Consider the following 25,294-nt stretch of genomic DNA (forward strand, 5'->3'; position numbering starts at 1 on the left):
CATTAAAACTGACCTCCAAAATATGTTCACGGTTAGGTTTATTTACTATGTGCTGCGAGCGTCCTGGTTCAGAGGCTCGACGGGGCAGCAGTCCGGGACGGCCTGACCAGTATTGCCGACCCCACAAAGTTGCTGTTTGGTGACATGAGCTGTGTCCTAACCCTAACCCAAGTACAAAAGTATAAATATAAAAACAAAGTACAGTGTTACTTTTCTAATAATAGGATCCATTTAGAAAAAGTCAGGAAATTTTCAAGTTGGAAAAAAATAGTTTATGGTATTTTTCTACAGCTAATTATGGCCCGCAAGACAACGCAAAGGTTAACGTTTAATCATAGAGTTCTCAACAGAAAATATTGCCTTTCGCTTCTGCTCTTGCCTATGAACTGATGATACTCCAGTCCAGTAGGTGGTGCCATTACACCTCAACGCTACCAACCCCATTACACGAGGAAGTTGACGCTGCTTTTACCAGTTTTAAAGCTTTTATCATAGCTGGCGTCAAAAATGGAGAAAGCGTTTAGTGAGTGTAAGAAGCGGTGTCTCAACAAATGTGACATTAGTAAAAAGGGAAATGTGGATGAAGACATTGTTCACTTGGTGTCTTTGCTCAATAGCTGCGAGGAGTATTTCACCACGAGTTCATGCTCAGGACGCATTACTGTAATTGACACGGTAGGTGAAATGTTTATTTGATACGTTACTGGATACGGTTGTTTTAGCTAATGACAATAACATAATTGCCACGTTGCAGATTATCGACAGTTAAATGCAAAAACAACAAATTATGCATTTCTAATGTCGGTGCCCCTCTTAATCGAGTTTTACCAAAACTACTCTCTCCAGGTGGAGGTGTGGCATTGGGGGTCTCAGTGATTAGGCTTGCGGCATTTCATTACAAAAAGAAAATACAATGTCTTCCAAATTGTCTGTTCAACAATATGGTATCTCCTCTCCCCTTGTTTTGGATGTTAATGTGTTTTAGGCTCTTGAAAATTGTGGTGTACAGAAGAAGAACCTTGTCTGGCTGTATGTCTCACATACAAAGTGCAAATTTGATGATGTGGTAAGTATCTTTTTTCACTAGGTCATTAACCTGTTCATTAACTCAATGATGTGAATGGAGTAATATTTGTAAATACTACATGATTATTGAATATGCGATTGCTTTTCAGGTGTCTGCTCTGGCCCGCTCCTGTGGAAGTGCCGTGCTGAAGTTTGAGCCATTTGTGCTCCATGTTCAATGTAGGACACAAGAGGATGCACGGTTGATGGTGAGTTTAGTTAAGTCGTCCTCAGATGAGCTTTCATAGTAGAAGCTATACATTGCTAATAATGACTGTGGGGCGCAGCTCCTCACAGCATCCCCAATCCAACCCTTAATGCTGAGTGCCAAGCAGGGAGGCACGGCATGATTCCCAACCCTCCTGCGTTGTGGGATTTGTTTTGAGTTGAAAAAATGCGTTCCCATTTTTTTTTCTCCAATTAACGTCTCTTCTGTTTAGCTTTCTGCAGCTGTGCAGTCTGGCTTCAGGAACTCCGGTCTCACTTTGGGCAAGACCGGGAAGATCATCTTGGTACCGTAATCTTTCGGAATAAAATTCCTTGTATTACCCTATACATGTTTAGACTTAGTGTTTTAACATTTTGAAAGCACTCGTCGGCACAAAAATGAAATAGATCTTGTTAACCTGCTGGGAGAAAAACATTAAAGAATTAAAAAATTATTTCCCATAGCCAGTTGGTGGCGCTACCACTAGAATGAAAAATGTGTTTTTTGTAAAGAGAAATGGAGTGCAATTCCAAGCGAAACAAATTGTTCTCCACTTGTTTCCTCCCTGTCACGTTGTCATGGACAGACTTGCCTTAACCTACTTAATCTTTTTTTTACCAATTTCTCGTATCACGTTTAATTTCTTGTATTTTCCATCTGTAGGCAGTCCGCTGTACCCATAGCTTGGAGGTTCCGCTCAGTCACCAAGGCAATCTTTTGGTTTCACATGAGTATATAGATTTCTTAATTGGGATAGCCAATCAAAAGATGGAAGCGAATTTAAGACTAATTGAAAGGTGAGTAAGGTTTGGTTAAAATTAGTTACTCGCCAAAATTGTGTTTTGATTGTAAACGTAGACACAAGTCCTGTAATTCATATTTTCTAGGTTTTACCAGAGCATCCAGACAACTGTGATAAAAAAAAGCACCCAAAAACTACAAAACAAAGAAGACACAAATCAATCAGTTGTGTCTGAGCAGAGGCAAGAACTATGATATCTATATCTGTTTTTTTTTTTAACAATCTTCCCAAAACATGCAATAACGTGAATTTTCAAATGTATGCAGATGATGCTGTAATTTACACTCATGCAAGGAGCGTTAAAGAGGTAGCTTCTGTTCTGATATTAGCCATGGAGTGAGTAACTTACTGGCTTTTTAAGTCATGTTTGCTTCTCAGTTAAAAAAAAAGTTAGATTTATCAATCAAAAGAAATTAAATGTAAAAATGTATTATATGCACATAAATGTATTTATATGTATGTATATATTTGTGTGTTCTATTTTCTTCTGTATTGACCTACCTGGGGACTACAATTTAAAAATTAGCTTTGTAGCTATAATATGGCATATTTTATATTTATATAGTTTATATATATTATTTATTTTTATATATTGCTGGTCACCACTCAAAAAGTGCATTCTCTGTTTTCTTACTTTGTCTTGTCTGAGATTTATTTTTTTGTTTTGCTTGTCTTGACCATTAAAGTGGGTAACTTGGAAGAAAGTAAGAATTTGTGATGAGGGCATCTAGTACTCTTCACGGGAGTAAATTGTGTGCGCGCGTGGGTGGTTGTGTGCGCGCGTACTTGTTTCCCGTGCGCCAGCCTGTGTGTGCATGTGCGTGCGCAAGTGGCTCGCGAGCCGCAAGTTGGTCACTATGATCCACCAGCGCAACAGAGCCGGGGGAGTAGAATTCCATATTTGAGCAGTGGATTTGAGGAACTGCACTCCTCGATAATAATATTTGAATTTGGGCATACGAACCTTAGCAGAGCACCGAATACACGCATTTACGTCAATCAAAGCCGAAAGGCAGGACAACCATCCGCATCAGGTTATCATCTCGACAGGCGAGAGACATTATTTTGCTGGAAAACGATCGAATTTTGCCTTAAATAACATAGCTATTAAGTACGGCGCCTTGTCTCTTGGCAACGGGAAAGAACAGCAGCGGCTCGTAATGACTACCCTGAAACGACTGAAATTTGGAGGGGAGACAAAGGAAAGCGTAACGTTGCTGCCATGTTTTTATTTTGTTGAGGTTAGTTTATCTATCTATCTATCTATCTATCTATCTATCTATCTATCTATCTATCTATCTATCCATCTGTCTATCTGTCTATGTCTGTCTGTCTGTCTAGCTATTGTGTATATGTAACATGTATATATATATATATATACTACATGTGTGTGTATACTACATATCATAATTTTTTATTGAGCAACAAATGTAATAATACACAAAATACATAATTGATTTTTTTTTAAACAAGATTCATGCTCAAAAGGAATTGGCTGAAGCATATTCGCCCACCCCCTTTCTAATTTAGCATTTACAATAAATGATGGCAAACATTTCAGTTTAACCAATTATTAACAAGCATTCATGAGACCAAAATAAAGCAGCTGCCATTTTTAAGGATTGTTTGATTGTCCATGATTACCGCTTTATGATATATAGAGTGCATATGGTGTACCTGGTCCAGTCAGACTGTTTACTGATACTCTGTCTTAGTATATTTAAGCAGCAAGCGTTTTTTAAATTTATATATGGAAGTATTTTCTTTAACGTCTTGTTTCAGCCCGTTCCATGAATCTATCCCACTACAAGAGATATATTTTTCTTCTAGAGTGTTACAGGCATGTCGTTCGTCAAAATCTTTGGTCCCTCTAAGATTGTATTTGACTTCTTTATTCTTGAACATTATTTGAATGTTGTGAGGTAACAAATTATTATATGCTTTGTACATTACTTGTAAATGAGACAGACAGACAACTAGCTAGGGTTGTCCATGATGGACAGCAGCCTGGAAATCCAAGAAAGTAATCCTCACAGCACCTTGGCCCTTGTCCAGGTGAGAAAGAGAGAGAGAGATGCAGCGTGTAGGCAATAGCATCCTCCACTCCTACCTTCTCCTGATATGCAAACTGTCGAGGGTCAAGGGCATGTCGTACCTGAGGCTTGAGATGATGAATCAGCAATCGCTCCAAAGTCTTTAATGCATTTTATGTGTTTGTCTTTTTTGCAGCTACCTATTCTAGCCTTATCGGTCATCAGTCTCTATTTCCTGGAGGTAACAGATATTTTCCAGCCAGTGCATTCTGGGTACAGCTGTAACGACAAAAGTCTTTCTTTACCCTACATCATACCCCAAAAAGAAGTTTGTCCTCTGCCTTTACTCTACAGCTTGGCATTTGCCATTCCCACTGCTACGGTGAGTAGAATTTGCAGTTACCAGCATTTTGAGAATCGCAACATCTTCTCTGCCACGTCCAGCTCTGCCTCCTGTCTTTTTGTTCACGCCACCGTCTCGAAGCCATACAACATAGCTGACCGCACAACCCTTGATCAGGGTCATAGGACATTAGCTGTCACAAGTAATCAATATATCCTGGATGCAATATAACAAATGGTCTTGTCCAATGAATGCATATGCATGAGTATTTTACCTGTTCTTCTTTTTGTTTAGATCCTTATAGGAGAGGCTATTCTATTCTGCTATCTATCGAGGAAGTCCTCCACTATGCAGACGGAGGCAAACATCAGTGCCGCAGGATGTAATTTCAACTCCTACATTCGCAGAATTGTTCGCTTCATCGGTGAGGAAACGCCTACAGCAGTATACTGTATGCCTTTTTTTTTTTTTTACAATTACTACAATGAATGATAGAATACAGACAAATGATAAGTGGGGATGACTATATTTCATATTTGAAGCGGTTTGGTTCAATTCAGTAGATGTGCAGTGTGAAGGAGAGGATCATGCATCCATCCATCCATGCATCCATCCATGCATCCATCCATGCATCCATCCATGCATCCATCCATCCATCCATCCATCCATCCATCCATCCATCCATCCATCCATCCATCCATCCATCCATCCATCCATCCATCCATCCATCCATCCATCCATCCATCCATCCATCCATCCATCCATCCATCCATCCATCCATCCATCCATCCATCCATCCATCCATCCATCCATCCATCCATCCATCCATCCAATATACATAATTTTCAATTAAATACAATTCTACTGCTCTTTCCCAGGTGTCCATATCTTCGGCCTGTGTGTGACAGCTGTGATAACTCACATTTTTCAGCTCTCCACTGGACAGCACACACCTTACTGGCTGGATGTGTGCAAACCCAATTTAACTCACATTAATATATCAACTTGTGATGAAGCTTTTATCCTGGATGATATTTGCTCGGGACAAGACATTCTAATCGTTGCTGGGAGGTAAATATTCTTTTCTGTCCTAAATGAACAGTATTTACACATGTTAAGTGTGCACCAGGATATGTGTGTCAATTAATGATTGCAGTTCTGTTTTGACAAATTTGCACATACAATAATTTAGCTGTCAACCTTTTTCAACTCATAGGAGATTGATAACTATGATCTTTTTGCACGATAAAGCCACATAATTAATTCTGCTTATTTTAAAGGAAGTCTTTCCCCTCCCAACATGCCTCTTTGGCTGGCTTTGCAGCTGTCTATGTCTCCGTAAGTCCACGCATGCACGCACACTCCCACGCACAAACTTGCACACACACACGGACGCTTGCTTGCTGTTGTCCATCGAAGCCGATTATGACGATGATGATGCTTAAAACAAAGTAGCTTTTTTATTCGTGCATGCTAGGCAATACCCTGTGGATATCACAATATGATGCGTGATTGGATTGCATAAATGTGTTTCAGATGTATTTGAATGCAGTGCTGACGGATTCCACAAAGCTGCTGAAGCCTCTCTTGGTGTTTTCGTTCATCATGTTGGCCATCCTCGCCGGATTGACAAGGGTCATACAGTTCCGAAACCACCCTGCTGATGTCTACTGTGGATGGATCCTTGGGCTAGCTGTTGCTACCTACCTGGTAATGCAGTCAACATTTTTTGTTTTATTGATTTGAATATTAGAGTCTCGTGTCATCAGATTGACTTTGTTACTTTGTATTCAGGGAATTTTTGCAGCGGGAACTTTCCGGCCCAGTGAAGATAAATTGAAAAAGCAACCGCTTCTCTTCACATTAAGGAAGCATCTCCCTTCTTCTTTCCATAGCGTCTGCCAATCAGATGCCACCAGCAACCACCAAGGTATAAAAATATTTAGCTGATATCGCGATATAACACAGTTCACCCCAATCCTCAAGACATAGCAAATTAATCCACTATAATTTTGTCTTTTTACTTTGTGATTTAGTAGGCCACCACATGATGACAGCCAGCCAACCAGAACCAGTCAACATCAGGACCCCTTACCACACCTTGTCCCCTAAGCAAAGTGAACAACTTCTCAAACGAAGCTCTTCCTACCGGGAGCCTTCTCAATCCAATGTGAAGATTGCCAGTGGTAATTTGGAGATGCTCGTTCCACCAAGTCCAATGACCAATTGTGACAAAAGCTTCAACAGCAGCACTCTGCCAAGGTAATCACCAAATCTTGGTTGTAGACTGTACATATATAAGGCTATTGTGTTTATTCCCCAAGGTCTCATGGTGGCTCATCATTGGAGGGATGTCGCATTCCTCGGCGTCAAGCCTCTGTCCATACCTCAATGGATTCTGCTCGGTCCAAGCAACTCCTCAGCCAGTGGAAGAATAAAAACGACAAAAGGAAGCTGTCTCTGCAGGTCATGGATGGCATCAAACCAACTTCCTTATCTCCTCAAAAGGATGTGCAGCGACACTACCCCACTGAATCATCTGGCGCAGGTTTGGATACAGAGGTCCAGAGTGGAACCCACTTTTCTTCAGCGACTGCCCAAGAAGCTGGAGCCCACATCCCAGCCTCATATATAAAAATAGCTGCAAGCTGTGTTTCCATAGCCAATAAAAATCCCCTGCCCCAGAATGGAGGAAGTGGCTTTGCTGGTGGACCAAGAATGGTTGTTCAATCACGTCCTGGATCTTCTCAACTCGTTCACATTCCTGAAGAGGAAAATTCTACCAGCAAAGATCAGGAGAGTGAATCGGAAGATAGCAATTTTGATGTGGTCGGGTCTGCTAAACAGAAATGGATGAGAGTTTCGGAGAAGCCCACTATCCCCTGCAGACCTCTCAGTGCAGGTGGTCAGCCTCGACTCATGCAGGTGACTGATCTTTATATTTATTCCTAATTAAATCCATCTAATTGAGTGTTGCTTCTAACATTCTGGAGATTGACTTTCCCACAATAAACGACCCTATCTGTCATTCTAGGTCATTTCTTTTTCAAAACAGCAAGGTTTGCGCAACTCTCGATCAGAGGACGGTGGAAGCACTGTCAGCTGCACTGGATCCATTCGGTATAGAACCCTGATGGACCAGGACCCATCACCACCAGCCTCCACTACTGGTGCAATTGAAGGTACAGACCAAATTGACAAATTTTATTTAAAGTCTCTGATATTTCTTCTTTCTTTTTAAGGCCAAGGTTTGGAACGAACCGGCAGTATAGTCCGTGTTGAAGCCCATCCAAAGTCAAATAAGCCTGTGATGAAACCTCTGAGCAATGATGGAAGTGGCCCTTGGCGTTGGAATCCATCAGAAATGTGTCAATCATTACAACAGCCGGCTTTTAACATCAGTGATTTGCACAGAAATACAGAAAACTGTGATTCCATGCAGGATGCTGGGTCATTGGATGGGCAACAGAGTGGAACAGGGACCAGATTGGAAAGCAAAGTTCAAGAAGTTCACCCACACATAGTATATCAACCACATTCTGCTTTTCAGGATACCAACACAAGCAATCTTCACACTCCCAGTCCCGTATTTGCTCCTCCTTTCCATCATCACCCTCAATCTATCACCACCATCAGAGTCACCCCAGTGGAAGGGACAGTTGCAAGTAGTGAGTGCAGCTCAGACAGCCAATCAGCTGCATCTTCTAGCCGAGAGTCCACCTTGAGGAGAAAAAGTGGCACGCATATTCATTTTAGCCAAGATTCAAGCCTTATGACGGATCACATCATCTGTGATAAAAGCAACCTCTTCAAAAATGAATGCGGCAATCTTTTTCAAGGAAATTTGGAAGGTTTTCAAGATAACACCATTCATACTAACAGGCATCTGGAAGGAATGTTTGGCCATCCAGGCCCACGCCCGCCACCTACTTTACCCCGTCCCCTTATGATTCACTCCCCACCTCCAAATCTAGGCTTGGCCTTTAAGGAAGCTTAATGTACACACTGTATATTTTGGCCATTTGACAACCTGACTGGGCTGTACCCTTCAGCCATTTTATCTATTTATAAATTATCGTTTTAAAAATCCTTTTACTTCCCTTGTGATATGAGCATTTGACTTTCAACATCATGTCTCGGCTGACTGGACATATGGTAAAAGCAAACACAAAATTTGGACTGCTGAAACTGCTGAACATTTAAAATTTCACTGCTATTACTATTTCTATATTATTATAATCTCACCAACTGATTTGATTCACCCCTGTCGCCTTCCTAGTGGGTCACTGATGAAGCAGAAGAAACAGAAGACAATAATCTCATCCTCCAAACTATTGCTTCATTATTGTACAAATTGTGTAGACCGATGTAGAATAAGTGGGTAAAAGATTTGAATAAAATAGTAGTCATTTTTTTTAAACAAACATTCTAAATACAACAAACTACATATGTATATCCTGTTTTAGCAAGTCATATTCTTTTATATTGTAACAATCTCAAGAAACTGTGGAACAGTAAAATAGAATTCTATCACCAGTCAAATGAATTTACTCCCTAACAATCAGTTTTTATTTTATGAATTTACATTCTGCTGTGTTTGTAATTTTCAACTCAAACAAACAAAAACAAACACAGCTGTACAATAGCAGTCCAGAGGAAGTTTGTAATAATAAAGCTATATAATGTAAAATACAAGACATGTAGAATACTAAAATGTTTTTAATAATACTATTAAACTATATAATAAAGTGTATATTTATATAGCTTCAAAAAAATGATTGATATACTTTGTAGAATTTTTAATAAATAAAAATACACTGCACACTGCAAACTAATAATGTATCACGCTGTCAATAAAATTGTATAATAAAATTGTATACAAGGTACTGTGCTGGCTGCTACTCACGTCTTTGACAGTTTTACGATGCCATCGATTCACAAAAACAAGCAGTCTTCTTCCCAAATGCTTTTTTCAAAACCGTGAGTGATACCATAAATATAACAATAAGCTTGTTCAACTTGTTTACTCGCCTTTTGATGCTACTTTTAGCGGTGTGTGGTAAAATGACTCCTGAGTCTTTTTTCGGAGTCATCACTTTTATGTCTAGAGCTTCAAAATAAGTGCCATCATTGGAGGAACATTTTGCACTTCTTTGACGTGGCCTCAACACTGCAAAAACATATTTCTTAAAACTTTTAAAATACTTTACAAATATTAATATCTTGTAGTTGCTGCTGGTTATGTTGCTGTTATTTCATACTAATGAAATGTCATTTTTTTGCCCACTAATTTTTGACTTGTAACTCTAAATGGCGTGGGTGAAATACTGTAATTTTCTGTTGCTTATAAGTGTATCAGCAAACATATTAAGCCTGTAGGGTGTTTCATAAAAAAACATATTCCCACTTTAAATGATTTGTTTTTTAATTATCAAAAATGTGATGTGGCTATGCGGTCATGTATTTTTATTGTAGAATTTGATTACGAACAACAGCTTCATTTTGTGGTGCAGTTGTGAACTAGAAATGTAAAACTTTCTATGTATACAAGACAATTTGTGTAGATGACAAAGAGCTTTGAAATGTATTTATTTTTTATGTTTTTGTACTCAAGCTGTAAGACAAATGAGCAAGTGTTGAAAAGCATACATACGTGAGGAGCTGACAATGTGCTTGAATGTTTTGAGGGTATGGCATGGCTAAAATGATGCTTCATTTTTAAACAATACAAATGAGTTTTACTTCAAATTATTCAGATTTATGATCATTTTAAGTGTTGCCTGAATAACCTTTGTGCATACATATCTATAGATACACTTGCAATAGCTTTTACTATGATTACCATATCATCAAATATTAAATATCATAGTGTATATAAATTTTGCAAGATGTGCACACACAAGTAATGCATACAGTATTTGTTGTTGGATAGATAAATGGGTATTTTACAATTCATGTTTACCTTGCCTTATTTAGAGTAAAAGACCTATTTTGTATTTTGTCTGTGAAAATATCATTTAAAAATCGATAGCTTTTGGAAATTACGACGAACCCCGCTTCGAATGAAGTTGGGCCATGTAAAACATCAATAAAAAAAATGAATAAAATTGTTTACAAAACCCTTTCCAACCTATATTCAATTGAGAGGGGAAGGGGACTTTTGAACCACACTCCAGTCCAGATGGTGGCGGTAATGCTTCAAAAAAGCTGGTAGCCAACCACCATTAGAAAAAAACTAATAAAAAAAGAAGAAGAAAACGAAGAAGCGGCTGCCACGAAAGAGGCCGTTGCAGATAATGCGACCATTAAACTCCCTGTCTCGTGCGACATTTTGGCGCTAGATTGAATATTAACATATTTTCTTAAAACTACGCACCACTGTCACTCTTTACGAACAATGGCAACATTTGGACTCGATAGCTATGCTACAATGAAATCATAATTGGGGATTAGTGTCAAGAATAGACGAGGTTCGTTAGCCATGATTCGTTTATCCTAGTGGCTTTTTATTCAGTCAGTCAGTCGATTATCTTACAGCGACCTGTCGGGGGTCAACATATAAAATGAAATTCACAGAGCATCTTTCAGCTCACATCACCCCAGAATGGAGGAAACAATACATTCAGTATGAGGTATGTCTGAAATACATGCTAACTTCAAGTTCGTGATGCACCGTATGCATTTGTGTTGTAAATAATAATGTAAATGTAATGCACATTTTCTGTCGGTTGTACGGAATCAATTTGAAACGAGAAATACAGTACATCTGAATTGTTATTTTCTAATGTTTTTATTGTCTGTCAGCACACACCAGTGCAATTACTCTTTGTCGTGGATTCAGTTCGTCAAAACATGCTGACTATGCATGTTGTTGTCCATGTTATTTGGCTGTGTTGTGTGATACGAACTGCTTCAATCTACAGCAGTAACCAAACTGTTTACCTTTTCGTACGCTACACCACTGTGGGGAAGCGAAGGATTTTTGGTCGTAAAATTTTTCATCAGCCCCACTGTTTTTGAACATTCATCTGTTATTTTAATGGGTCTAACAATTTTGGACAATCATCTAAAATGTTCCCCTCAAAATTGTTATTTGTGAGTAAATATAAAATTGATCTGGTTAACCTGCTCCAAGAATAATAATAATAATATTTATATCCTGTAACCAGTAGGTGGCGCTTCCATTGTGATAAAAAATAAGTTTGTCAATGTCTTCAGGTCCATACAGTGATCCCTCGCCATTTTGTGCTTCACCTTTCGCAAATGGGCTACTTCGTGGGTTTATAAGTGACGGGAGAACCGCGTTTAAATACACGCTGATCGCTCGGGGCATGCCTCTGAGTGTGTGTCAGCCGACCAACAGGCCGAGAACAAGACAGGGTGGTTCTGGAACGCATCTCTCGTGTACTGTATTACTGTATTATAATGTTTTGTTTCTGTATCTTCAGGCTTTCAAAGAGATGTTATATGCTGCTCAGGATCAGGCCCCGTCCATTGAAGGTATTTTCGTTCTGTAATATGTCTCCCTGTGTCTGTCTCACTCCCTCTTTTTGTCTCTCTGTGTTGTATAATCACAACAAGTATGCAATGGCTCACCGTAAATGACCTTTGACAAGTATTTAATTTCTCTTTCTGTAGTTACGGATGAGGACACCGTTAAAAGGTATTATGCCAAGTTTGAAGAGAAGTTCTTCCAGTCATGTGAAAAAGAGCTGGCCAAGATTAACACGTTTTATTCAGGTAAGAAAATTAAATGTAGAGAGACTGCGAGAGAGAGATGTATGTTATTGTTCATCCCATAAAATGTTATGCCTCTCTTTTATTTTCCTTTGTCTTCTAGAAAAGCTGGCTGAGGCTCAGCGGAGATTCGCCACCCTACAAAATGAATTGCAATCATCATTGGATGCCCAGAGAGAGACTGCAACCAACGGGCGGGATCTGCGAAGGAGGAAAACCGTGTTTACCCTATCGCAGCAAGAGAGATGCAAACACAGAAATATAAAAGACCTTCAGCTGGCCTTCTCAGAGTTCTACCTCAGTTTGATCCTGTTGCAGAACTACCAGGTGTAGAAACACAAATGGCTCACTAAAATATTTGGTTTATTATTATTATTTTTATATTCTAATTTTCAATGGTTTGTTGGAAAACTATTGCAGGAAGACGAGCACGCCTCGTACCAATTACCTATGTCCAACTTGAAATCAAACACTATTCAAATCAAAACTTAATTATAGGTGAAGTTACATTTAATTGGTCAGTTTTTGGACGGTATCTCTTTCAATTGGGTTGCATGAGGACAGAATAGCCTCCAAGAACTATTGCTTGGATGTGAGCTCCCTCCCTCCCGTCATCATAGACCTTTCCTTTGATGATACTCCAAAGGTTTTCAATAGGGTTGAGGTCAGGGGAAGATGAATGGATGGATAAATAGGAACATAAAAAAGTCAGCTGATTTCATAATTGTATAGGCAGGCATTGTGGAGTTTTTTTAATTTGTTTTCAAACATCACTGTTATTTTTCCCCATGGCCTATTTAAATGTTTCTGTGATGACATGACCTAAAAGTCCATTAACCATGGGTTCTCTCTCTCACTCTATGCCTGTCTGCAGAACCTGAATTTCACAGGCTTCAGAAAGATCCTGAAGAAGCATGATAAGATTTTGGATACATCTCGGGGGGCTAATTGGAGAGTGTCCCACGTTGAGGTGGCTCCGTTCTACACTTGCAAGAAAATCACACAGCTCATATCTGAGACTGAGGTAAACACATTTCATATAATCGCAAGGAATTTGAAAAAAAAGAATGATTGTGAGGATATTCCAGCGGACTCGTGACAATTGTCGCCAGACCACGTGTCCGTTTGTGATACATTGTTGCTGTCTTTCAGGCATTGGTCACAATAGAGTTGGAAGGTGGTGACAGGCAGAGGGCCATGAAGAGATTGAGGGTACCTCCCTTGGGAGCTGCGCAGGTGAGACACACACACACACACTCACACACACAAAGCTTTAATAAAAAAAAGTCTGATGATTGCATTATTTGTTGTTTTTTTTATTTACAAAAACAAGTGGGCTCAGACATACATGAAGACTAATGTCGATAATTCATTATTTTTGTTTTGATCAGTTTTGTGCGTTCTTCTTGTTCTTTCTGTCTTCTTACAGCCAGCTCCCGCTTGGACCACATTTAGAGTTGGACTATATTGTGGAGTTTTCCTCGTCTTAATGGTTACTGTCATTATTACAGGTATTACACACCCAATTTGAAACGACTGCATATTTGTTGTAGTGTAATGTCTAAAGAAGATACTAGGGGCTCTCACAAAGCAATCTTTTTAGAATCAATGATCCTATCGATTTATAACACAATTTAATTTTTGGGGGAAATCTCGACACATCGCATGTTCAATTAAGCTGTAGAAATTGGTTTGACTTTTCGTTTTTGTCTATAACTTTAAATCTGTTTTCAGGAGCTGTCATGTTTCCCATCGCTGACGTTTGGCCAATGATTAGAATCTACAGAGGAGGCTTCCTTTTAATAGAATTCCTCTTCCTCTTAGGTAAATACACAAATGTGACAAATGTCGCACAATCACATCAGCATCCTTGGGCATCTGTTACTCAGGCGACAGCCATCAATAAATATACCCTTGAGTCTTCTCACAGGTATTTTCTTTTTTCTTAATTCTGTTCTAGGTATTAACACCTATGGATGGAGGCAAGCAGGAGTAAACCATGTGCTTATATTTGAACTCAATCCCAGAAATAACCTATCGCATCAACATCTGTTTGAGGTTTGAACAAGCACACATGCATGACCAATTCCCCAATAACATTGGCTGACTTGGTCTTGTCTTCAGATTGCAGGTTTTCTGGGGGTGTTGTGGTGCGTCAGCCTGCTGTCATGTCTATTTAGTGACAGCATTCCATTGCCAATGCAGGCCCATCCTTTGGCTCTTTATGGCTTTTTTATTGTCTTCCTTATCAACCCAATCAAGACCTGCTACTACAAGTCACGCTTCTGGCTTCTCAAACTTCTGGTAAACATCACTTACTGCACATAATCTGAATGTAAAGGAACACACACATATCCAGGTTGAACTCAAATGGAAACATCCATCTTTTCTTCCACAGTTTCGAGTAATGACCGCACCATTCCATCGTGTTGGCTTTGCTGACTTCTGGTTGGCTGACCAGTTGAACTCTTTGGGAGTTGTTTTGTTAGACATGGAGTACATGGTCTGTTTTTACAGTTTTGAACTTGACTGGAAAAAACACGACGGACTCATCAGCAGTGAAGGTGAGACTGCGCTCTCAATTGCAATGAAATAATGAACATTTACATGAATCAAATCATTTTGTTTGTAAGCAATCAAATGTTATTGTAACAGGATTCAAATGTCGTCATGTTCAGGTAACGATGTGTGTAATACCTACTCCTATGGCGTCCGTGCAGTGGTTCACTGTCTTCCTGCTTGGTTCAGATTCATCCAGTGTCTTCGTCGTTACCGGGACACGAAAAGGGCCTTCCCTCACCTGGTTAATGCTGGGAAATACTCCACTTCCTTCTTTGTTGTAACTTTTGCTGCTCTCTACAGCACACATAAAGGTACACTTAAGAAACAGTTTCACACAGATTTATGCGGACAGTCAACAGTAGGACATTCTTTTTTCTCGATTCTATTATGGTAAGGTAAATTACATTCAAGCAAAAAAAATAATGTATCACTTGTCTTTTCACCTTTTTCAATGAGATACTTTTTCCCATAACAAACAAAAGGCTCATGTGTATTTGTGTAATGAGGGATGGTGGGCCCACAGCATATCAATTCCCTATATCACAGTATGCATAATTATTAGACATCTTATTTTCCTCAGGCAAAATGAGGCAAAACATTTTTAGCTGACTGTAAAAAGTCTGTCAATAGAATGCAGCACTCTTGAAATTCCTGAGATACCGGGGCGAGGTTCTATGCATTTAACAAAAACATGCATGTGTGCTTTTTGCCACTCGAACTGACTATTTTTGTTATGTTTCCTCAGCTCAATCATATGATGATGCCAAGATTTTCTTCTACTTATATGTAACGTGTTTGGTGGTCAGCTCATGCTACACACTAATTTGGGATCTGAAGATGGACTGGGGCCTGTTTGACCGCAATGCTGGAGAAAATACCTTTCTGAGGGAGGAGATCGTCTACCCACATAAGGTACGTATATTCTTCCTTCTCTCTTTGGACATTGAGTACCTAACTGCAGTTTGTAGATGCATTTTGCTCATGTATTTTTGGTCTGTGTGTCTTTCTGTAGGCCTATTACTACAGTGCCATAGTAGAGGATGTACTGTTGAGATTTTCGTGGATTTTAACCATCTCCCTCAGCACAATCGCCAGTGTTCATGGCATCTCTGATATAGTGGCAACTGTACTGGCCCCGATGGAGGTCTTTAGGTATGTAGCAAGCATCCATGCTGTGGTATGTTTATGAAACTATTTTTAGTGTGCCTTCATACCTGTAGTTTTATTTATTTTTTTGCGTTTAACAATTGGCCAGGATCACCAAATTGAATTAATACTGGATTTCTCTCTTCCAGACGTTTTGTGTGGAATTTCTTCAGACTGGAGAATGAACATCTGAATAACTGTGGTGAGTTCAGAGCTGTCAGAGACATTAGCGTGGCTCCACTCAATGCTGATGACCAGACCCTGCTGGAGCAGATGATGGATCAGGAGGATGGAGTCAGGAACCGACAAGGCAAAAAGAGTTGGAAACGGAGCTATAGTATGAGTCTACGTCGACCAAGACTTTCTTCACAGTAGGTCTTCCGACACCCACACGACAGCAGAATACATTATCAACTTGCAAAGTTCTCTTGAGGCATATTTACTCAGTGTGTCATTTCATCTCAAACAGTGACGCAGACAGGGTTGCCTGGTTGGCATGAATGGGAAAAAAAAAGAAGCTTTTCTGTTTTTACTTGCTTGCTTGCTTTTCATCCTACATAGGCAAATTGTGTTAACGTGCAGATTTCAAACTATAAACTTGATGACTTGTAATGTCATGTAGTTCCAAGTCTAAGTGAAGTGCATCCTAAATTTGTAATTTGTTAATTATATGCAAATATATATATTTACTCAGAGGTCTGTAGCTTAACTGTACAATTTATAGCCTACCAATTTCTGTTTTTTTTTCCTCCCCCTCCAGATCCAAGACCCGTGATACCAAGGTTTTGATAGAAGATACAGATGATGACTCCTGACATCAGGCCACGCCCCTTGCCTGGGTCCAGAATTTATTCAAAGGAGGAAATACATCCTCCTAACCAAGGAATTACCCGGCAAGTTGGGCGTTGAACTCACTTGAGTTCAAGACTCTCATGCTTGTAAAAAAATCTCTCATTGTATGAGCATTGTACAGGTTCGGCACTATTTCAAAACAGAGTCAACAGAACTGAGAGTGCGAGAAAAACTGTCACTGAATACTTTAATGTGTAATTTACCTTCCCTTATAACCTTCAAGATTCTTACCTCACCTTACTAGTATGTGGACCCCGACTATCCATGTCATGGACAAACCCCAGATGTCTTAAACTCCTTAACATTCCTCTCCTCGACTCCTCTAGCTTGGCATGAACAATCCTGGTTTTTGGAACCTAAGAAGACTATATTATCATGAGGTATCTGTTCTCCATTTACTAGATGCTCCGCCACCATTTAGCTTGAGACGGACTTCAACGCAACTCCTCCTAAGACACCCGAAAAGCACCTTGTAGAGTTATCATCTTTCTTTGGTTCAACCTGGTTTTTAGACGCACCACATTTGAGGACGATTTTATTCATTTTTTGTTCACTGTCACACATTTATTATGGATGAACTTAAATGGAATATTATATAAACACACGTAACAAATAATAATATGTACTGTATTTTTGGGAACGTAAGGTGCACTGGATTATAAGATGCGGTTTCTATGAACAGGTCTATTTTGGGAAATTTCCAGACATAGGGCACACTGGTTTGTTTATAAGTCCCACTACTGCACATTATGGGAAACAAACCTGTATAGCAAATAAGTCAAACTTTGTTCAACTTCAATTCAACATCCATCCATGTGATTAAAAGGCATACTGGTGATTTTTAGAGAATATTAAAGCATTTTAAGTGTGCCTTGTAGTCAGAAAAATACAATACCTGTGGTTATGTGTAGAAAATGGACAAATTAAATTAAGGTGTATAGAAATTTTGGGGAGAAATGTTATGAATATAGTTCCAGGACTGTGAGCTTCTTAGTTTTCTAAACATCCAGTGACATGAAATATATAGATAAGCCTAGGTATATATGTGTATTAGTTGAATGTATGTTACATGCTTATTCTGTCACAAGGGCAAATGTATTTAGAAATGTGTGCTCTGAATTCAAAATTTGGTTGAATTACCTCACAGCTATTGCAAATATTGTTGGGGGCCTCCCCAGAAAATAGTTTCTTTTGGTGGGTATGGGGTTGTGTAAGAAGTATTAGCTACCACTTACATTCCAAACCATGAAAGAGGTCAAATTTTGAGCAGGAAAGTGCTCCATCGCATACATCCATCTCAAAGTTTCTCAAGGCGAAGATGATCAATGTGCTCTGTGACTGGCCAGTTCAGTCACCGGACATTAATATCATTGAGTATGTCTGCAATAGAATGAAAGAGGAAGCATGGAAGACAACAAAACATTTTTGATGAACACTGGGAGGCATGTAAGACTGTTTTCTTTGCTATTCGTAATTGCGTCATCAATACATTTTATGGATCATTGCCAAACCAAAAGTCTTCCAAGTTATGGAAGTCAGATATTAAATTTCATAGCATCACACCTTAATTCACTGATGTTTAGTTGGTGACAAAACTTGTGTCTTGACAAAACATGACCTCTCTGTGTTCATTAAGAAAATAAAATGTGTCTTGACAAAACATGAGCTCTCTGTGTTCATTAAAAAAAAAATAAAAGCGTTTGTCTTGCCAAAACGTGACCTCTGTGTGTCACCGGTGTCAAGCTCTAGTCCTCCGGGCCGCGTTCCAATATGTTTTCCAAGTGACCCTCGTTAAGTGCAGGTGCGTGAAAAGTTTTAGCCACTGTCACGTTCAAAAGGAGCTAAAACTTTTCACGCACCTGCACTTAACGAGGGAATCACACGGACACTCCATTAGGTACACCGCCATTTTCAAGTGTACCTAATAACAGGCCGCTTTATTAGGGAAATATCATGGTCACAGTTCACAGGTGTCAAGCTCTAGTCCTCGGGGCCGCGTTCCAACATGTTTTCCAAGTGACCCTTGTTAAGTGCAGGTGCGTAAAAAGTTTTAGCCACTTTCACGTTCAAAAGGAGCTAAAACTTTTCACGTACCTGCACTTAACGAGGGTAACTTGGAAAACATGTTGGAACGTGGCCCCTCAAGGACTGGAGGTCAATACCCCTGGTTTAAGTGCCACACCCGCCCTCACCCCCACTTTCTGATTGGCTGTTTGATCTGTGACATCACACGGACACTCCTTCAGGCACGCCGCCATTTTCAGGTGTACCTAATAACAGGCCACTTCATTAGGGAAAAATCATGGCCAAAGCTGAACTGAAAGTGAAAAGTGCCACACCCGCCCTCACCCCCACCTCCTGATTGGCTGGTTGATCTGTGACATCACACGGACACTACATTAGGTACACCACCATTTTGTACCTAGTGTACCTAATACAGTCCAAGTCCAGTCCTCGAGGGCCGCATTCCTCCATGTTTTCCAAGTTTCCCTCGTTAAACACACCTGATTCAATGAAAAGTCCCAAATATCGTGAGCAGCAGGGGGGGCCCCATTTCAACCCCTTACACTGAGTGCCAAGCAGGGAAGAAATGGGTACCATTGTTATAGTCACTGGTATGACTCGGCAGGGGTTTGAACCCACAACCTCCCAATCTCAGGGCGGACACTCTCCTCTTAGGCCACTGAGCTGGTAAACACTTGTATCGTAGTACAACACTTGTAGTCGTTTTTAAATAACGTGTATACGCCTAAATATTGTTATCCAATATATCTACTGCAATTTCACATTAGATTGCTGGTTTGAAATTTGCTTTTAATATTATTATTTTTAATAAACATTTATGTTAAAACTTGTCTGGCGTCTTATTCCTTGTTTTTATATTCGCCAATTAAAACATTAAAATCAGACATTTGGTTAACTGCTTTATATGACAATATGTGTAGGTACACTACACGAGGTTAAAAAAAAAAGAGAATAAATAAAGGGTTAATTGCACAACAAAAGCATTTCCTCGCACCTGCGTTCGAACAAAGGTCTTGCCGAGCAAGAGCCCGACTCACTAACCAGTCGGCTGTTTCGACCGGCGGTCGACAATTGCTTGCACTGTTTTGTACTAGTGATGTGCATTCCAGTTCTCAAGTGAGCTGAATCTTTAGAATCGGTTCACTCAAAATATTTGTTCAAAAGAATCGTTCACCAAATCGTTCGCTACACTTTCTTATTTTATTATTTTTTTTACCTCGTGTAGTGTACCAAAATATCCCATAATTATCTGCCTAAATAATTATGACTAATTTAAAACTATTCTACTTGTTAATACCTACAAAATAACATATTCTAACCGGAGATTGCATTGACCTAATTTTCACATGGTCCTTGTTTACATTTTGCATTTGACACTGACAGCTGTCAAGTGCCACGTTAGGGCTCTTCTTGTGTAAGTTTTATTTGTTATGGGTTTTCTTTTGTAAGTTTAACTTTGGGTACTTCGAAAGTGTCATTTTAAATTGTACTTTGCTAGGTGTTCGTGTACGTTGATGACATCTGGAGCTGCTCCATAAAACCATACATGTTCCATGTACTGAGAGCAAGGCTTCCATAGGGTAGTGGTTAGTGCTCTGGGCTTCCATCCCGGCGACCCAGGTTCGAATCTCAGTGGGACCCAAAACATTTTACCATAGAAAATTTGCAACACAGTTGCTCGTGTAACCATAAAACCATACATGTCGCATGCACTGAGAGCAAGGCTTCCATAGGGTAGTGGTTAGCGCTCTGGGCTTTCACCCCAGCGAGCAAGGTTCGAATCTCAGTGGGACCCCAAAAATTTTATCATAGAAAATTTGCAACACAGTTGCTCGTGTAACCATAAAACCATTCATGTCGCATGTACTGAGAGCAAGGCTTCCATAGGGTAGTGGTTAGTGCTCTGGGCTTCCATCCCGGCGACCCAGGTTCGAATCTCAGTGGGACCCAAAACATTTTATCATAGAAAATTTGCAACACAGTTGCTCGGGCAACCATAAAACCATACATGTTCCATGTACTGAGAGCAAGGCTTCCATAGGGTAGTGGCTAGTGCTCTGGGCTTTCACCCCAGTGACCCAGGTTCGAATCTCAGTGGGACCCAAAAAATTTTATCATTGAAAATTTGCAACACAGTTGCTCGTGTAACCATAAAACCATACATGTCGCATTCACTGAGAGCAAGGCTTCCATAGGGTAGTGGTTAGCGCTCTGGGCTTTCACCCCAGCGACCCAGGTTCGAATCTCAGTGGGACCCAAAAAATTTTATCATAGAAAATTTGCAACACAGTTGCTCGTGTAACCATAAAACCATACATGTTCCATGCACTGAGAGCAAGGCTTCCATTGGGTAGTGGCTAGTGCTCTGGGCTTTCACCCCAGTGACCCAGGTTCAAATCTCAGTGGGACCAAAAACATTTTATCATTGAAAATTTGCAACACAGTTGCTCGTGTAACCATAAAACCATACATGTCGCATTCACTGAGAGCAAGGCTTCCATAGGGTAGTGGTTAGCGCTCTGGGCTTTCACCCCAGCGACCCAGGTTCGAATCTCAGTGGGACCCAAAAAATTTTATCATAGAAAATTTGCAACACAGTTGCTCGTGTAACCATAAAACCATACATGTCGCATGCACTGAGAGCAAGGCTTCCATAGGGTAGTGGTTAGCGCTCTGGGCTTTCACCCCAGCGACTAAGGTTCGAATCTCAGTGGGACCCAAAAACTTTTACCATAGAAAATTTGCAACACAGTTGCTCGTGTAACCATAAAATCATACATGTCGCATGCACTGAGAGCAAGGCTTCCATAGGGTAGTGGTTAGTGCTCTGGGCTTTCACCCCAGCGACCCAGGTTCGAATCTCAGTGGGACCCAAAAAATTAGGGTTAGGGGTTAGAGGTGGGGTTAGGGGTAGGGTTAGGGTTAGAGGTGGGGTTAGAGGTAGGGTTAGGGTTAGAGGTGGGGTTAGAGGTGGGGGTAGGGTTAGGGTTAGGGTTAGAGGTGGGGTTAGGGTTAGGGTTAGAGGTGGGGGTAGGGTTAGAGGTAGGGTTAGGGTTAGAGGTAGGGTTAGAGGTAGGGTTAGGGTTAGAGGTAGGGTTAGGGTTAGGGTTAGAGGTAGGGTTAGGGTTAGAGGTGGGGTTAGGGTTAGGGTTAGAGGTGGGGTTAGAGGTAGAGGTAGGGTTAGGGTTAGAGGTGGGGTTAGGGTTAGGGTTAGAGGTGGGGTTAGAGGTAGGGTTAGGGTTAGAGGTAGGGTTAGGGGTAGAGGTAGGGTTAGAGGTAGGGTTAGGGTTAGAGGTGGGGTTAGAGGTAGGGTTAGGGTTAGAGGTAGGGTTAGGGTTAGAGGTAGGGTTAGAGGTAGGGTTAGAGGTGGGGTTAGAGGTAGGGTTAGAGGTAGGGTTAGAGGTGGGGTTAGAGGTAGGGTTAGGGTTAGAGGTGGGGTTAGAGGTAGGGTTAGGGGTAGGGTTAGGGTTAGAGGTGGGGTTAGGGTTAGGGTTAGAGGTGGGGTTAAGGTTAGGGTTAGAGGTGGGGTTAGGGTTAGGGTTAGAGGTAGGGTTAGGGTTAGAGGTAGGGTTAGGGGTAGGGGTAGGGTTAGGGTTAGAGGTAGGGTTAGAGGTAGGGTTAGGGTTAGAGGTAGGGTTAGGGTTAGGGTTAGAGGTAGGGTTAGGGGTAGGGTTAGAGGTAGGGTTAGGGTTAGGGTTAGGGTTAGAGGTAGGGTTAGGGGTAGGGTTAGGGTTAGAGGTGGGGTTAGAGGTGGGGGTAGTGTTAGAGGTAGGGTTAGGGTTAGGGTTAGAGGTAGGGTTAGGGTTAGGGTTAGAGGTGGGGTTAGGGTTAGGGTTAGGGTTAGAGGTGGGGTTAGGGTTAGAGGTGGGGTTAGAGGTAGGGTTAGGGTTAGGGTTAGGGTTAGGGTTAGGGTTAGAGGTAGGGTTAGGGTTAGGGTTAGAGGTAGGGTTAGAGGTGGGGTTAGAGGTAGGGTTAGAGGTAGAGGTAGGGTTAGGGTTAGGGTTAGAGGTGGGGTTAGAGGTAGGGTTAGAGGTAGGGTTAGGGTTAGGGTTAGGGTTAGAGGTGGGGTTAGGGTTAGGGTTAGGGTTAGGGTTAGAGGTAGGGTTAGGGTTAGAGGTAGGGTTAGGGTTAGGGTTAGAGGTAGAGGTAGGGTTAGAGGTAGGGTTAGGGTTAGAGGTGGGGTTAGGGTTAGGGTTAGAGGTGGGGTTAGAGGTAGGGTTAGGGTTAGAGGTGGGGTTAGAGGTAGGGTTAGGGTTAGAGGTAGGGTTAGAGGTAGGGTTAGGGTTAGGGTTAGGGTTAGGGTTAGAGGTAGGGTTAGGGTTAGAGGTAGGGTTAGGGTTAGAGGTAGAGGTAGGGTTAGAGGTAGGGTTAGGGTTAGAGGTGGGGTTAGAGGTAGGGTTAGGGTTAGAGGTAGGGTTAGGGTTAGGGTTAGAGGTGGGGTTAGGGTTAGAGGTAGGGTTAGGGTTAGGGTTAGGGTTAGAGGTGGGGTTAGAGGTAGGGTTAGGGTTAGGGTTAGAGGTGGGGTTAGGGTTGGGTTAGGGTTAGAGGTAGGGTTAGAGGTAGGGTTAGAGGTAGGGTAGTTTAACTACCATGTATGGTATTTTTTTTGTTTGTTTTTTTTTTTTTCAAAAAAAAAAAAAACGGTAGTTTAACTACCATGTATGGTAGTTTTTTTTTTTTTTTTTTTTTTTTTTTTAAAAAACACGGTAGTTTAACTACCATGTATGGTAGTTTAACTACCGCGTATGGTAGTTTTTTTTTTTTTTTTTTTTTTTTTTTAAACACGGTAGTTTAACTACCATGTATGGTAGTTTAACTACCGCGTATGGTAGTTTTTTTTTTTTTTTTTTTTTACGGTAGTTTAACTACCATGTATGGTAGTTTAACTACCGCGTATGGTAGTTTTTTTTTTTTTTTTTTTTTTTTACGGTAGTTTAACTACCATGTATGGTAGTTTAACTACCGCGTATGGTAGTTTTTTTTTTTTTTTTTTTTTTTACGGTAGTTTAACTACCATGTATGGTAGTTTAACTACCGCGTATGGTAGTTTTTTTTTTTTTTTTTTTTTTTTTTTTTTTTTTTTTACGGTAGTTTAACTACCATGTATGGTAGTTTAACTACCGCGTATGGTAGTTTTTTTTTTTTTTTTTTTTTTTTTTAAAAACACGGTAGTTTAACTACCATACATGGTAGTATGGTAGTTTAACTACCATACATGGTAGTTAAACTACCGTGTATGGTAGTTTTTTTTTTTTTAACGGTAGTTTAACTACCAACTACATGGTAGTTAAACTACCGTTAAAAAAAAAAAAAAAAAAAAAAAAAAAAAAAAAAAAAAAAAAAAAAAAAAACTACCATACACGGTAGTTAAACTACCATACATGGTAGTTAAACTACCGTGTTTTAAAAAAAAAAAAAAAAAAAAAAAAAAAAAACTACCATACACGGTAGTTAAACTACCATACATGGTAGTTAAACTACCGTAAAAAAAAAAAAAAAAAAAAAAAAAAAAACTACCATACACGGTAGTTAAACTACCATACATGGTAGTTAAACTACCGTTTTTTTTTTTTTTGAAAAAAAAAAAACAAAAAAAAAAAATACCATACATGGTAGTTAAACTACCCTACCTCTAACCCTACCTCTAACCCTACCTCTAACCCTAACCCCACCTCTAACCCTAACCCTAACCCTACCTCTAACCCCACCTCTAACCCTAACCCTAACCCTAACCCTAACCCTACCTCTAACCCTAACCCCACCTCTAACCCTAACCCTAACCCTACCTCTAACCCTACCTCTAACCCTACCTCTAACCCTAACCCAACCCTAACCCCCACCTCTAACCCTAACCCTAACCCTACCTCTAACCCCACCTCTAACCCTAACCCTAACCCTACCTCTAACCCTAACCCTAACCCTAACCCTACCTCTAACCCTAACCCTAACCCCACCTCTAACCCTAACCCTAACCCTAACCCTACCTCTAACCCTACCTCTAACCCCACCTCTAACCCTAACCCTAACCCTACCTCTACCTCTAACCCTACCTCTAACCCCACCTCTAACCCTAACCCTAACCCTACCTCTAACCCCACCTCTAACCCTAACCCTACCTCTAACCCTAACCCTAACCCTACCTCTAACCCTAACCCTACCCCTAACCCCACCTCTAACCCTAACCCCACCTCTAACCCTAACCCTAACCCCACCTCTAACCCTAACCCTAACCCTAACCCCACCTCTAACCCTAACCCTAACCCTAACCCCACCTCTAACCCTAACCCTAACCCTAACCCTACCTCTAACTCTACCTCTAACCCTAACCCCACCTCTAACCCCACCTCTAACCCTAACCCCACCTCTAACCCTACCTCTAACCCTAACCCTAACCCTAACCCTACCTCTAACCCTAACCCTACCTCTAACCCTACCTCTAACCCTACCTCTAACCCTAACCCTAACCCTACCTCTAACCCTAACCCTACCCCTACCCCTAACCCTACCTCTAACCCTACCTC

General features: G+C 40.6%; 3 protein-coding genes across 4 annotated transcripts; all 3 read left to right on the top strand.

The window, feature by feature from the left end:
- The first annotated feature begins 172 nt into the window (after window positions 1–172).
- tyw3 (tRNA-yW synthesizing protein 3 homolog (S. cerevisiae)) lies at window positions 173–2,540 on the top strand. Its single transcript, XM_049748421.1, has 6 exons — window positions 173–675; window positions 986–1,066; window positions 1,176–1,274; window positions 1,506–1,577; window positions 1,937–2,070; window positions 2,161–2,540. Exons 1-6 carry the CDS (start codon window positions 508–510, stop codon window positions 2,267–2,269), a joined length of 663 nt encoding a protein of 220 aa, XP_049604378.1. The 5' UTR covers window positions 173–507; the 3' UTR covers window positions 2,270–2,540.
- Window positions 2,541–2,687: 147 nt separating this feature from the next.
- Window positions 2,688–10,575, top strand: LOC125985502 (phospholipid phosphatase-related protein type 4). 2 transcript variants are annotated; one of them, XM_049748411.2, is made up of 11 exons: window positions 2,688–3,316; window positions 4,305–4,490; window positions 4,746–4,875; window positions 5,330–5,522; window positions 5,732–5,789; window positions 5,988–6,161; window positions 6,246–6,381; window positions 6,488–6,713; window positions 6,776–7,376; window positions 7,486–7,633; window positions 7,694–10,575. In XM_049748411.2, the coding sequence occupies exons 1-11, from the start codon at window positions 3,236–3,238 to the stop codon at window positions 8,446–8,448; spliced, it is 2,688 nt and encodes an 895-aa protein (XP_049604368.1). In that variant the 5' UTR covers window positions 2,688–3,235; the 3' UTR covers window positions 8,449–10,575. The 2 variants fall into 2 exon arrangements, with proteins under 2 accessions (XP_049604368.1, XP_049604370.1); XM_049748413.2 differs by having other exon boundaries at window positions 6,491–6,713.
- A 130-nt stretch (window positions 10,576–10,705) lies between these two features.
- Window positions 10,706–19,603, top strand: LOC125985503 (xenotropic and polytropic retrovirus receptor 1 homolog). Its single transcript, XM_049748414.1, has 16 exons — window positions 10,706–11,083; window positions 11,900–11,951; window positions 12,090–12,191; window positions 12,292–12,515; window positions 13,063–13,212; window positions 13,341–13,424; window positions 13,618–13,699; window positions 13,923–14,012; window positions 14,149–14,246; window positions 14,313–14,492; window positions 14,587–14,752; window positions 14,867–15,061; window positions 15,496–15,662; window positions 15,763–15,902; window positions 16,046–16,267; window positions 16,657–19,603. The coding sequence occupies exons 1-16, from the start codon at window positions 11,015–11,017 to the stop codon at window positions 16,709–16,711; spliced, it is 2,076 nt and encodes a 691-aa protein (XP_049604371.1). The 5' UTR covers window positions 10,706–11,014; the 3' UTR covers window positions 16,712–19,603.
- The last annotated feature ends 5,691 nt before the right edge of the window (window positions 19,604–25,294 follow it).

Source organism: Syngnathus scovelli, chromosome 17 (genome assembly GCF_024217435.2).
Source record: "Syngnathus scovelli strain Florida chromosome 17, RoL_Ssco_1.2, whole genome shotgun sequence".
Classification (NCBI taxonomy): Eukaryota; Metazoa; Chordata; class Actinopteri; order Syngnathiformes; family Syngnathidae; genus Syngnathus; species Syngnathus scovelli.